Source organism: Hemiscyllium ocellatum, chromosome 7, assembly GCF_020745735.1.
Source record: "Hemiscyllium ocellatum isolate sHemOce1 chromosome 7, sHemOce1.pat.X.cur, whole genome shotgun sequence".
Taxonomy (NCBI): domain Eukaryota; kingdom Metazoa; phylum Chordata; class Chondrichthyes; order Orectolobiformes; family Hemiscylliidae; genus Hemiscyllium; species Hemiscyllium ocellatum.
Genome location: NC_083407.1, coordinates 6,799,326 through 6,814,445, shown reverse-complemented (window position 1 = coordinate 6,814,445; position 15,120 = coordinate 6,799,326). Strand labels below are relative to the sequence as shown.

The 15,120-nt window shown below is 41.6% G+C and overlaps 1 protein-coding gene across 1 annotated transcript in view; it reads left to right on the top strand.

Annotated features, from left to right (window-relative positions):
• LOC132817707 (obscurin-like) overlaps positions 1-15,120 on the top strand; it is a 306,454-nt gene that overhangs the window by 80,136 nt on the left and 211,198 nt on the right. The window contains exons 9-10 of the mRNA XM_060828232.1: positions 12,783-13,052; positions 14,681-14,950. Coding sequence (XP_060684215.1) covers positions 12,783-13,052; positions 14,681-14,950 — 540 coding nt within the window. The remainder of the gene's footprint in view (positions 1-12,782; positions 13,053-14,680; positions 14,951-15,120) is intronic.

Below are 15,120 nucleotides of genomic sequence, written 5' to 3'. Positions count from 1 at the left end.
ACCTGTTTGATAATTATCTGATTGGGCATCATCAGCCTGGATTTATGAATGGAAAATTGTATTTGATGAACTTTTTGGAATTTTTCGAAGATGTTATTGACAAAATTGATAAAAGAGAGCTGATGGATGTAGGAGATGATGAGGTGTAGGAACAGAAGTAAGCCCATTCAGACAATCGAGTCTTCACCACCATGGTTGATTTGATAATCCTCAACTCCACTTTCCCTGCCAATACACTTAGATTTTCAGGTGGCTTTCGATTAGATTCCTCACAAGAGACTGCTTATAAATATTAGAGGACCTGGGATAGGAGGTAATGTATTGACATGGATTAATGGTTGACTAATAGACAGAAAACAGAGTGCAGGAATAAATGGATCATTCTCACAAAGGCAGACTGTGATGAAAAAAGGATATGTAGTTGGGCCTCAGCTTTTCATAAAATATCTCAATGATTTGGAGATAGGAACCAAATGATACAAAGCTAAATGGGAATGTGTATTGTGAGGAGAATGTACAGTGGTTTCTGGAGGATTTGGACAGAGTTAGCGAATGGGCAGGAACATGGTAGATGGAATATAATGTGTAAAACGTGAGGTCATGCACTTTGGTAGGAGAAACAGATATGCAGAATATTTCTTAAATAGTAAAATGTAGATGTACAAAGGACCTTAGTGTTTTTGTCAGTAAGTTACTAAGGCTAATATGCAGGTATAGCAAGGTATAAGAAGGGCTAATGGAATGTCAGACTTTATTGCAAGGGGGTTCAAGTACAGGAGCTGTGAGATCTTGCTTTAGTTGAACAGGAACTTGGTGTATGTAATTTTGGTCTCCTTATCTCGGAAAAGATATTACTTTCATAGAAGGAGTGCAGTAAAGGTTCACTCGACTTGTTCCCAGAACAAAGAACAAAGAAAAATCTACTGTCTAAACCTATCTCTCAGTTCCTAAGCATCTGTGTAGCCCTCTGCTCCCCACCTACTCATGCATCTGTCCAGACACACCTTAAACAAATCTGCCGTGCCTGCCTCTACTACCTCTGCTGGCAATGCGTTCCAGGCACCTACCACCCTCTGTATATCCCCCTTAAACCTTTCACCTCTCATCTTGAACATGTCATCTCTTGTTATTGAATCCCTCACCCTGGGAAAAAGCTTATCTCTATCTACCCTGTCTATATCCTTAATGATTTTATACACCTCAATCAGGTTCCCCCTCTATCTCCTTTTTTCTAATGAAAACAGTCCTAACCTACTCAACCTCTCTTCGTAGCTAGCACCTTCGATACCAGGCAACATCCTCGTAAACCTTCTCTGCTCCCTCTCCAAAGCATCTACATCCTTTTGGCAAAGTGGCGACCAGAACTGTACACAGTATTCTAAACACAGCCGAACCAATGTCGTGTACAATTTTAACATGACCTACCAGCTCTTATACTCAATACCCTGACCGATGATGGCAAGCATACCATATGCCTTCGTGACCACTCTATCCGACTGTGTAGCTAACTTCAGGGTACAATGATCCTGAACTCTCAGATCTCTGCTTGTCAACTGTTCCCAAGGCTCTTCTGTTTACAGTGTAGTTCGCTCTAGAATTAGACTTCCCAAAATATATCACCTCACATTTGCCTGGATTGAACTCCATCTGCCACTTCTCTGCCCAACTCTCCAGTCTATCTATATTCTCTTGTATTCATTGACAGTCCCCCATGCTTTCTGTTACTCCACCAATCTTTGTGTCATCTGCAAACTTACTGATCATACCAACAATGCCCTCTTCCAGATCATTTATGTATATCACAAACAACAGTGGCCCCAGCACAGATCGCTGTGAAACACCACCGGTCACCTTTCTCCATTTCGAGAAACTCCCTTCAATTACTGCTCTCTGCTCCTGTTGCTCAACTAGCTCTTTGTCCACCTAGCTACAACACCCTGCACACCACGTGACCTCACTTTCTCCATTAGCTTACAATGAGGAACCTTAACAAACACCTTACTAAAGTCCGTGTATATGGCATGTACAACCCATCCTTCCAAGGATGGCGGAACTCTCCTCTGAAGAAAGATTGGACAAACTGGGCCTGTATTTTCTTAAGTTTCAAGAACAATACTTAAAGGGACAGACTGGGTAGAGATGTAGGTAAGTTGTTTCCTCTGTTTGGAGAATCTAGATCCTGGGCACAATTTAAATATTGTGGGGAGCAATGGGGGTCTCTCTTTGGAGATCAACACACACTGTTTTCCTGGCCAACACTTCTGTCTCAGGCCTGCTGCATTGCTCCAGCAAAGTTTAATGCAAGCTGAAAGAACGGCATCACACTTTCCTGCAAGACTGAATATTAAGTTCAATAAATTTAGAACATGAACACGTCTTTCCATGTTCTTTACCCATCTCTGCAACCCAGATCCTGTCATGATGCGGGCTGCTTTCAACACAGCCAGCCCATTTTTACCTAGTTTTAGTCCTCATTATCAACTCTTCTTCCTCCCTGGCATACAAAAGCTTTAATAGCTCCTTTAATACTGTCTTGTACTGCTGAAAATGTGTGCTGTTTTGATTTTTCAAATTGCACAACTCTGCTAGTATTTCGGCTGTATAGAAATGTCTGACATCCATGCCAGTTCATAATACAAAGAGGAAAAATATGTGGAAGTATGATGTGGTGGTAATACAGAGGCAGTAATACCGAGACACACGAGACTGGGAGTTAAATATTCCTGGGCAGAATGTATTGAGAAAAGAAAGAGGAATAATTCAGTAGGAAGATTAGAAAGATATATCAACATTTTAGCATAGATATAATGAGTGATTCAAGTATAGAATAAAAGACTGGTAGTATGCAGGGCAGCAAAGGGTAAATGTTCCTATATTATGTTGGGGAGATTTTTCTACATCAATGTGTCCAGTTCAACAAGAAAGGATGCATTGTTGGACCTAGTCCTTGGGATTGAAGTGTGTCAACTGGATCACGTGACAGTGGGGGAACATTTAGGAGTCTTGGATTGTTATTTTTAAAACCTAAAGAACTGCAGATGCATTAAATCAGAAACAAAAACAAAAATTGCTGAAAAAGCTCAGCAGGTCAGGCAGCATCTGTAGAGAGAAACCAGAATTAATGTTTCACATCAGTATGTTATAAGGTTCAGGATGATGGTGGGGAATGATATGCAACAATCCAGAGTGAGAAGGTTCAGTAGCTGGAAAATGCATTTAAATGGGGCAAGAACAGAGCTGAGCAGGTTTAACTGGAAAAAGAGGGTGGTGCGAAAATCTGTAACTGAGCAATTGGTTACTTTGAAAGATGAGGTGGTTTGGTTACAGCCCAGGTATATGTCCTCAAATGGAAAAGATAAGACATTTATTAAAATTACATCAACTTAATTTCAAAACCACACTGCAGCTGTCATCTTCGGTGTCTTTCTTTTTCCAGCTAGAGATCTCCCTGGAGATAGAAATTAATATTAAAAAGAGAGCGTGCTAATGGCAGGTGTCACAAAGAAAACGAGTGATAAAAGGAGTAGGGTCAGTTAGGGACCAAAACAGGGATTTACAGCTCAAGGCAGGGGGCATGATTGAGGCGTTAGAAGAAGACTTTGCATCTGTCTTTACAAAGGAGGCAGATGCTGTCCAGGTCATAGTACAGAAGAGGCAACTCAGTCACTAGAAGTATTCAAATTAATTAGGAAGATATCTTAGATTGTTGGTTGTTGAAGTTGACAAAGCACTGTGACCGGATGAGATGCATTCAAGGATTCTGAAGGAAGTGAACATAGAAATTGTTGGGGGAACGGGGTACAATCTTTTACTCTTTCACAGGAGGTTCCAGAAGACTGGAGATTTGCAAACATTATGGCCTTGTTCAAGGAAGTTTGTAAAGATTGGACCAGAAATTACAGACCAGTCAGTTTAACTTAAGCAGTGGGAATCTTCGAGAAACAATTTTTCAGAATACAATTAGTAGTTACATGGAAAAAGGTGAGTTGGTTAGAAAGGGTCAGCATGGATTTATAAAGGGAAAATTGTAATTTACTTACTGGCTGAAGTTTTTTGAGGAGGTAACAGGCTCGGTTGGGGGTTATGCTGTTGGTGTGGTCAACGTGGATTTCCAGAAGATGTTTGATACAATGTCATGCAACAGACTTATTGTTATGAAGTTGAAGGCATGTACTGTGCCTTTAAGAGAGAATGAATGTTGTTTTGCACTGAGAACTTACATGTGTGATATGACTAGATATCAGTCTCAAAGTGTACTGAAAAACTGAAAATGTGTAACATTTGGCTGTGAAGTGGATACCTGAGTTGGTTGCTGTTTTGATGACAATTCACAGTTTAAATTATGCCCCAGGATACTGAAATCCAATCGCGTTTGAATTTATTATTTTGTCAACATCGAACCAATGAGACGATCTGATATTGTAGATATAAAAATGCAGATGTTTTGAAAATTGCAGTCAGAGCAACTGCCATCGAAAGAGACCCAAGAAATTAGGAAACACTCTGTCAAAGGTATCTTTTCATATGAAATATATTCGCAGTAACAAAAGAGATGATGGCCTGGGGTGATCTTCATCCGGAAGAAGAAAGACATCGAAGACTACATGTGCTGTGTGGTTTTGAAATTAAGTTGATGTAATTTTAATAAGTGTATTATTGGAACAGTATATTGTTAGAGTTGGAAGCAGGTAATAAGCAGTTAAGAGAAAGGGGGGCTTAGAGTTGTGACTAGTTGTTATTTAATGTTCACTTTTAGAGTTAAAGAATAAATTGATATAATTTGCTTTAAATAGTGGAATTTGGGAGTTCTCTGTCACTCACATTTTAATAGATTACGAGGCGAGATGAACTTGTTTGGCTGTATGGTTTAATTAACAGAAGGATTCACTGCATTGTCATAACACTTGGGAAGAAAGTTATAGGTCATGATATAAAAGGTACAATAGCAATGTAGATACAAAATAGGTTAAATGATAGGAAACAGCATTAATCGATGGATATTATTTGGGCCAGAGGAAGGGTAGTGGAGTTCCCTAGGTGTCAGTATTGGGCCTCTTGCTTTTCCTGATTTATCTCATTGATCTGGATCTTAGTGTGCAGGGGCTAGTTTCAAAGTTTGGAATGAAGCTTGGAAAGATTGTAAACTGTGAGGAGGACAATGTGCAACTCCAAAAGGACAATTTAGTGGATGGGGTGGATAGGTACAGATGAGGTTCAATGCAGGGAAGTGTGAAGTGATGCACTTTGATAACAAGAACATTGAAAATCAATATGAAGTAGGGGGTAAATTCTACAGGAGTGCAGGATTAGAAGGACCTGGGTGTTTATGTGCACAAACATTGAAGGTCACAGAATAGGTGGAGAGAGCAGTTAATAAAGCACACAATGTTCTCAGTTTTGTTGAGAGGCATAGAAAAGCAAAGAGGTGCTCAGAAACAAAGCAGAGGAAGGATCATTAGACCCAAAATCTTAACTCTGATTTCTCTGCACAGATGTTGCCAGACATGCGGAGCTTTTCCAGCAACTTCTGTTTTGTTTCTCATTTACAGTGTCCATAATTCTTTTGTTTTTTATTTAGCAAGTAGGTGATGTTGAACATGTAGAAGACACTCATTAGACCTCAACTAGCGTATTTTATACAGTTGTATGTGCAACATTGTAGGAAAGGTGGGAATGTATTGAAGAGGGTATAGAATCGATTTATAAGAATGGTTCCAGGAAAGAGAAACTTCAGTGATGAGGATAGATTGAAGACATTGGGATGATTCTCCTTGGAGAGAAGAAGGCTGAGAGGAAATTGCATAGAAGTTTTCAACATGAATGGACTGGACTAAGCATATAGGGAGAAACTGTTCTAGCTCTCCTGTGGAAACAACCAGAACTCTATCAACAAACACATTGACTTGGATCCCATTTGTCACCCCTGGGAAAACAAACCGGAAATGATGTCACCACAGGAAATGACATCACCAACCCAAGGAAACCTAAACATATAAATTGAAAGCGAGACATGCCCCCACTGCTTTATCCAGAGGCTCACTGATAATGTTACCTAATATGGTGACAAAACGTCTGAAAACAAACCTTCCAGCTCAGTGAGCAAACGTACATCCAGAACCTCAACCTAAGTTACAAATCTTCTCAAAACTCGCTAAAATACAAAATTGTTTGGGTGCTGGAGACCTGAAACAAAAACAGAAATTGTTTCGCATATGCAAGAGGTCTGGCAGCACCTGTGGAAAAGAAGCAGAGTTAATCTTTTGAGACCAATCTGACTCTTCTGATGAAGATAGATTAAATAGATTCAAAAGTGACATACAAGTGAAGTAAGGGTGAAGTGAGCAAAACATTTTCACTCAGCAAGTAGTTAGAGTTTAGAGTGCACTGCCTGGAAATGTGATGGAGGCAAATTCAATTGAGGCTTTCAAGAGGGTATTGGATCATTAATTAGCTAAAGATAATGTACAACAGTATGGGAAAAAAACACGAGAGTGGCGCATGGTAATGATGCTCGTTTGAACAGCTGTTGCACACATCATGGGCTGCAGGAAAAGAAAAAAAATTGTTGCTGTAACAGCCACTCCTTTTTTGAGGTATTATAGGTGTTGGAGGTGATTTCCTTGAATTCCAGGAACAGCAATTACTGGTTCATATGCTGTTGCATTGTTTTAGAACTTTGTGGGTGGGGGAAGATCAAAACAACAGCACTTTAAAAAGGAGAAAGACAGAGAAAGGTAGTGACTACATGGTCAGAGAAAGAAACCAATACTGCTGTCAGTTACTGCCTTTGTTATTTAAGTTCAAATATCTCTGGACATCGGAGTGCATCTAGTGAATAGTGAAATTCATAACTTTGGAGGAACTTATGTGGGAGAGCTCATAACACAGGAACAGATAAGTGCATAATTTTTAAGTGTAACCTTGCTGTAAATCTACAATAGTTAGTAGAGTGATATGCCTGATTAATATCTGTCTGTTGATTACATGTAAAAAATATAAACCATAAGTACTAAGTTAGCCTGGCGCAGTGAGTTTTTAGAGCAATAATACAGCGATATTTTCTGTCTGTATGGATTGTGAAGGAGCAAAGATGGTCTTAAGTGGAGTACTGTGCTCTTCGTGTTGAATGTGGGAGTTTATGGAGAGTTTCCATGTTAGTGATGATTATATCTGCAGGAAGTATCTTTGGTTACGAATCCTATTGGATCGCATGGATCGGTTGGAACAGCAATTATAGGCAATAAGGAACTTACAGGAGCTAGGGGAAAAACTAAGTAAAAACAATGACTGCAGATGCTGGAAACCAGATTCTGGATTAGTGATGTTGGAAAAGTACAGCAGTTCCGACACATCCGAGGAGCAATAAAATCGACGTTTCAGGCAAAAGCCCTTCATCAGGAATACAGGAAGAGTGCCTGAAGGGTGGAGAGATAAATGAGAGGAGGGTGGGGGTGGGGAGAAAGTAGCATAGAGTAGATTCTTGTAGAGAGAGGAGGAAAACTTCTCAGGTAGGGGATGTGATGGATGCAATTATAGGAAGGGAGAAAAGCTGCAGATACAATCAGGTAGATGGGTTAACTTGAGGAAAAGTAGGAGAGGGAGGCAGGTATTGCAGGAGTCTCCTATAGCTGATACAAGTATGGTGTTTTGGAAAATCTAGGGGGTGATGGACTCTCAGGGCAATATAACGTGAACAGTCAAGTGTCTGATACCGAGAATGTATCTAATGTAATGAGGGGTACGTCAGGTTCCACGCAATTGATTGTGATAGGGGACTCTCTCATCAGAGGCACAGATAGACATTTCTACAGCCGGCAGTGAGAAATCAGAATGGTGTGTTGTGTCCCTGGTTCCAGGATCGAGGTTATCTCAGAAAGGGTGCAGAATGTTCTCAGAGGAGAGAGCGGCCAGCTGGAGGTTGTTGTAACATTGGAACTAACAACATAGGAAGGGAAGAGGATGAGGTTCTAAAGGGAGAGTATAGAAAGTTAGGCAGGAATTTAAAAAGGATATCTTTGAGGCTGGTAATATTTGGATTATTCCCGGTGCTACAAGTTACTGAGGGTAGGAATAGCAGGAGAGAACAGTGAATGTATAGCTGAGGAGCTGGTGCAGGGGAGAAGCATTAATATTTTTGGTTCATTGAATCTCTTCTGGGGCAGAGTGACCTGTACGAGAAGGATAGATTGCACCTGAATTGGAAGTGGACTAATATACTGGCAGGAAGATTTGCTAGAGCTGCTCAGTAGGATTTAAATTAGTAAGATGGGAGAGTTGGGACTCAGGGAGATAGTGAGGAAAGAGGTCAATCTGAGACTGGTACAGTTGGGAAAAGGAGCGAGTCAAACAGTCAGGGCAGGCAGGGACAAAACAGAGAGCAAGGTAGGACTAATAAATGAAACTGCATTTATTTCAATGCAAGAGGCCTAACAGTGAAGGCAGATGAACGGAAGGCATGGTTAGGAACATGGGACTGGGATATCATAGCAAGTACAGAATTGTGGCTCAGGGATGGACAGGACTGGCAACTTAATGTTCCAGGATACAAATGCTACAGGAAGGGTAGAAAGGGAGGTAAGAGAGGAGGGGGAGTGGCGTTTTTGTTAAGGGATAGCATTATAGCTGTACTGAGGGAGGATAGTCCCAGAAATACATCCAGGGAAGTTATTTGGGTTCTACTGACAATAAGAAAGGGATGATCACCTTATTGGAATTCTAGTATAGACCCCCGAATAGTCAGAGGGAAATTGAGAAACAAATTTGTAAGGAGATCTCAGTTATCTGTAAGAATAATATGGTGGTTCTGGTAGGGGATTTTAACTTTCCAAACATAGACTGGACTGCCATAGTGTTAAAGGTTTAGATGGAGAGGAATTTGTTAAGCATGTACCTGAATGTGCCTACTAGAGAAGGTGCAAAACTTGACCTATTCTTGGGAAATAAGGTGGGACAGATGACTGAGGTTTCAATGAGGGAGCACTTTGGGTCCAGCGACCATAATACTATTAGTTTTAAAATAATAATGGAAAAAGGTAGACTGGATCTGAAAGTTGAAGTACTAAATTGGAGGAAAGCCAATTTTGAGAGTAATAGGCAAGAACTTTGAAAAGTTGATTGGGGACAGATGTTCACAGGTAACGGGACAGCTGGAAAATAGGAAGCCTTCAGAAATGAGATAATGAGAGTCCGGGGACAGTATATTCCTGTCAGGGTGAAAGGCAAGGCTGGTAGGTGTAGGGAATGTTGGATGAGTAGAGAAATTGAGATTTTGGTTAAGAAAAAGAAGGAAGCATATGTCAGGTAGAGACAGCAGAGATCGAGTGAATCCGTAGAAGAGTATAAAGACAGTAGCAGTATACTGAAGAGGGAAATCATGAGGGCGAAAAAGGGATGTGACATAGCTTTGGCAAGTAGAGTTAAGGAGAACCCAAAGGGTTTTTACAGATACATTAAGGACAAAAGCGTAACTAGGGAAAGAATAGGGCCCCATAAAGATCAGCAAGGCAGCCTGTATGTGGAGCCACAAGAGAAGGGGAGATATGAAATGAGTATTTTACATTAGTGTTCACTGTGGAGAAGGACGTGGAAGATATGGGGAAATAGATGGTGACATCTTGAAAAACGTCCGTGTTACTGGATATCTTAAAACTCATAAAGGTGGATAAATTTTCAGGATCTGATCAGACGTACCCTAGAAGTCTGTGGGAAGCTAGGAAGTGATTGCTGGGATATTTGTGTCATATTTGTATAGTCACAGGTGAGGTGCCGGAAGACTGGAGGTTGGCTAACTTGATGCAACTGTTTTAAGAGAGGTGGTCAGGAAAAGCCAGGGAAGTACAGACCCATGAGCCTGACATCTGTGGTGGATAAGTTGTTGAGAGAATCCTGAGGGACTGGATTTTCATGTATTTGGAAAGGTAAGGACTGATTGGGGATATTCAACATGGCGTTTTGCATGGGAAATCATGTCTCACAAACTTGATTGAATTTTTTGAAGAGGTAATGAAGAGAACTGATGAGGGCAGAGCAGTGGATGTGGTCTATCTGTACTTCAGTAATGTGTTCAACAAGATTCCTCATGGTAGACTGGTTAGCGAGGTTAGATCACATGGAATATAGAGAGAACTAGCTATTTGGATACATACAGATACAAAATTGGCTCCAAGGTAGAAGACAGAAGGTGGTGGTAGATGAATGTATTTCAGACTGGAAGCCTGTGACCAGTGCTGTGCCACAAGGATCAATGCTGGGTCCACTGCTTTCATCAGTTACATAAATGGTTTGGATGTGAACATGGGAGGTATAGTTAGCAAGTTTGCAGATGGCATGGAAGTGGAGATGTAGTGAACAGCAAAGACAGTTACCAGAGTACAATGGGATCTTGATCAGATAGGCCAATGGGCTGAGGAGTGGCAGATGGAGTTTAATTTAGATAAATGTGAGATGTTGCATTTTGGAAAGGCAAATCAGAGCAGGACTTATACACTTAGTGGTAAGGTCCTGGGAAGCATTGCTGAACAAAGAGACCTTAGAATCCAAGTTCATAGTTCCTTGAAAGTGGAGTAGCAGGAAGAGAGGATAGTGAAGGAGGCATTTGGTATTCTTTCCTTTATTGGTCAGGTCATTGAGTATAGATTAGATTTCCTATAGCATGGAAACAGGCCTTTCGGCCCAACAAGTCCACATTGACCCTCTGAAGAGTAACCCACCCAGACCAATTCCCCTACCCTACATTTACCCCTGACTATTGCACCGAACACAATTTAGCATTGCCAATGCACCTAACCTGCACATCGTTGGATTGTGGGAGGAAACTGGAACACTCAGAAGAAACCCACGCAGACACGGGGAGAACATGCAAACTCCACACAGACAGTTGCCCGAGGCTAGAATTGAACCCAGGTTCCTGGCACTGTGAGGCAGCAGTGCTAACCATTGAGCCACTGTGCCGCCCGTAAGAGTTGGGAGATCATGTTGCAACTGTGTTGGACATTGGTTAATCCTCCTCTGGAATATACTGTGTAATTTTGGCCTCCCTTCTATCAGAAGGATATTGTAAGTCTCTTCTGAACCCTTTCAAGATTCACATAGACGTTGCTCAGGTTGGAGGGTTTGATCTATATGGAGAGGCTGAATAGGCTGGTGCTGTTTTCCCTGGAGCTTTCAAGGCCGAGGAGTGACCTTATAGAGGTTTATAAAATCTTGAAGGTCATGGATAGGGTAAATCTCTAAGGTCTTTTCCCCAGAGTGGGGGAATCCAGACCTAGAGGGCTTAAGTTTAGGGTGAGAGAGGTAAAACTTAAAAAGGACCTAAGGGGCAACCTTTTCACACAGAAGGTGGTGCGTGTATGGAATGAGCTGCCAAAGGAAGTGGTGGAGACTGGTAAAGTTACAACATATAAAAGGCATCTGAATGGGTATATGAATCGGAAGAGTTTAGAGGGATATGAGCCAAGTGCTGGCAAATGGGACTAGATTATCCTAGGATATCTGGTCAGCATAAACAAGTTGGTCCGAAGGGTCTGTTTCCATGATGTACATCTCTATTCCACTATCTCCTTTAAACTTTACCCCTCTCACCTTAAACTAAGGCCCCTTGGATTTGATATTTTCATTTTAGGCTCAAGACCCTTGACTATCCATCCTATACATGCCTCTCATAGTTTTATATTTTACTATCTGGATCAGGTTGTCCCTCAGCCCTCAGCCCTCTTGCGAAGATAATCCAAGTTTGCCGAACCTCTTCTTATAGCTAATATGTTCCAACCCAGGCAACATCCTGTTAACCCTCTTCTGCTTCCTCTCCTAAGTTCCGCATCCTTCCTGTAGTGTGGTGTCCACACTGCACAGAATATAAATGTGGACTAACTCAAGTTTTATGTAACTGCAACTTGCCAACATGTATACTCACCGGTGCGATTGATGAATGCAAGCATGCCATTCGTCTTCTTTACCTTGTGCATGAATTGCAGAAGGTTGTTTGCAGGTGCATCTCTATGACTTTATGAATAGCCACATTGTGGGCCATAACAATTCAGTGGTCCTTCACAGTAGATTCAAATGTTAAAGCATGAGGGCTGGTGACACAGATTAGGTTTGTTCAGAAGTATTTTCTAATCAACTTGTTCTGAGATGTTATTACACACCTCTGGAGTAGGTGGCAATTTAAGCTAGGTCCCTGGCTCAAAGTTAGGGCAGTACCAATGTTGTACAAAAAGAGTGAGGAGTGATTTGATTCAGATCCTTCAATTAATAGAAGATGTTGACAGGATCAATAGAAAAACTATTTCCTCTGATGTTTTAATGGGGTATGGTGCAGTTGTATGGGGGTGAAGTCCAGACAGGGATTCAAAGGGCAGCCTGTTCATGGACAATGCCAAAAGATGGGGTGGGGAGGGGGGTGCGGAGGGGGGAGGGGGGCGCGGTGCTTGAAGCTCTGGTACAGATCAGTCATGGGTCTTATTAAACGGTGTAATGGGTTTGGAGGGACCAAAGGGCCTCCTACTTTGTTAAACACACAACTGATTCAGTACTGTTCTTCAGGCCATACAAACCTGAGGTCCCACCAAGTCTGGGTGTGCAGTCCCAGGGTGAGCAGTACCCTCTCTTCTGTCTGTGTTTCTCCATCTCATCCTTTCTCTACCTCCTTTCTCACTCCCTCTACCAGTCACATCTTGCTGTCTCTCGTTTTGTTTTCTCTCCTGTTGCACAGTCATCCTTTTGCTTTTATTCTTTTTTTTTGATTTTGTTAATTTTTCTTTCTCTTTCTGTGTTGGACCCAGAGCCTCCAATGAGAATTGTCAACAGTTCCTCTTCGGTGTTGAGTGTACTGACTGGGGGTGAAATTGTCCTCTCGTGTGAGGTCTCACAACCCAAGGCAGAAGTGAGATGGTACAAGGATGGAGTGGAGGTGGAGCAGAGTGAGAGATCCATGATGGAGGTGGACAGAAGGTACAGGAAGTTGACCATTTGCCCAGCTGCTCTGGGGGACCAAGGAACGTATGTGTGCAAAGCAGTTGACAACTCAGCGAAGTTTGAAGTGACTGTGTCTGGTGAGTCCTCAGTCAAGCCGCACTTGAACCATTGACATTCTTTCATGTGGTGGGGAGAGCACAACTTTCATTCAGAGTTATAACAGAAGAGACAGAGAAATCCGAGCAGGACCTTTGGATAAGTTGTCATGCTCCCAGATATCCTGCCTTTTTACAGAGGGAGAGTGAGAGCATTTATTAATTTTTGGTTTCAAGGATACTAAATGCATGGTCAGTAGTGGAATGGTTGGAGGGGGGAAACGGGAATGATTGAAATCAAGAATAGTCAAGAGGCAAAACTAGGTGGAGTTCAAAGATCCCAGAGAATCTGGTTTAGTATTAGAAACTTGTCAGCCAGGTTTCTTCAATTTACCAAAAAAAAGCGTATTGTAAATAAAGCCTACTCAAACAACTCACGCAGAGATTTTTAACAAAGAAATGTTCGGACTCTGCAAATTTCAATATGATTTATATTAAATTTAGAATGTTAGAATATGAAGCACCTTTGAGTGGCAGAATCCATTGTTGAACAGCAGCACTGAACATATCAGATAGCAAACATGTCCGAGGCTGATCTCTCAGATCTCTTAGCAACCCCCTCTGGACGTTAATGATGATGTGGGCCACTAATTCACATCGAAGCTTCACAAAAGATTCCATTTCTTCTTTTTTGACAATTAAGCCTTGAAACCTCTACCATGATTGCTGATGTTCACTAAATGCCACCTTGTTCTCTTGGTCTGCACTCTCTTGATGTCTGGAAACTACACTCCAGCACTTAAATCCTGACACAGTAAGCTTCACTGACCCAGTGCTGCGTGAGTTTATTTTTAAGCTCTAATTTGGTTTAGTTGCGCAGGTAGAAAGTTCCCTTCATCCTCACAGCTGTTCTGAACCCTTAGTGACACAGGGCTCCTCTGAGCTCCCTCAACTCATTGGACTTTTCTGCAGCCTGGATTCCAACAACCAGCTGTCTGCTATTTCCTAGAAGTTGTCCATTCATTCTATCATCACAGCTATTTAACTGCTCTTGACTTGCCATGAAATCCCCAACTATAGGGGGATTTCAGTATGGAGCAAAAAAACTTTTCAGTAATTCCTCAAAGTCTTTCCACATTAAGATTGAATATGTTTCTGTCTTCCTCTCCAACTAAGTGTGATCCAGTAACTACTTTACAGTATTTTGGTGTGATCTATTGAAAACATTGCAATGGGAATATTCTTTATCCTGTAATTTCAACAAAATTATATCTGTCCTGTACCAACTTTCTTTTCATCTTTTTCATTTTCTTTCATTCTCTGAATCACTTTTTCTCTCACTCTTTCATATTATGTTTTTCTTTTTTTAATTCTAGTTCTGTCTTTTTCTATCTCTTTACTCTTATTTCTCTTTTTTCTATTTCTTTGTGCCATTATGATTTTTTAATTTCATATTCTTCTGCATGCCTCTCTTCCTCCTCTGTCTATCTCCCTACCTTCCTCTTCCTCTGCTTTTTTCTGTATATTGCCCTGCTCTCTAACAATCACTTTCCTCTTTGAATTTCTTTGTCACCCCTCCTCACACTCCCTTCCTTTATATTTTAGCTAATTTCCCTCACTCTTCTTTCTCACTCCTCTCTCTTTTTCCCTCATCTCTGTGTTGGATCTAGATCCTCCGGTGAGAATTGTCAACAGCACCTCTCCGGCGTTGAATGTACTGACCGGGAGTGAGCTTGTTCTTTTGTGTGAGGTCTCGCAGCCTGAGGCAGAGGTGAGATGGTACAAGGATGGGGTGGAGGTGGAGCACAGTGAGAGGGCCATGATGGAGGTGGACGGAAGATGTAGGAGGCTGACGATCCACTCTGCTACTATGGGGGACCAAGGAACATATGTGTGCGACGCAGTTGACATCTCAGCCAAGTTTGAAGTGACTGTGTATGGTGAGTCCCCAGTCAAGCCGCACTCTCTAACTCTTGACATCGTTCCCTTTGGTGTGGAGGGCACTGCTTTCATTCAGAGTTACAACAGGGAAGAAATCACAACAGGATCTCAGGGATAGATTGTCATATTCTCAGATGTCATGCCTATATAGAAGCCGAATGGGAAAGTT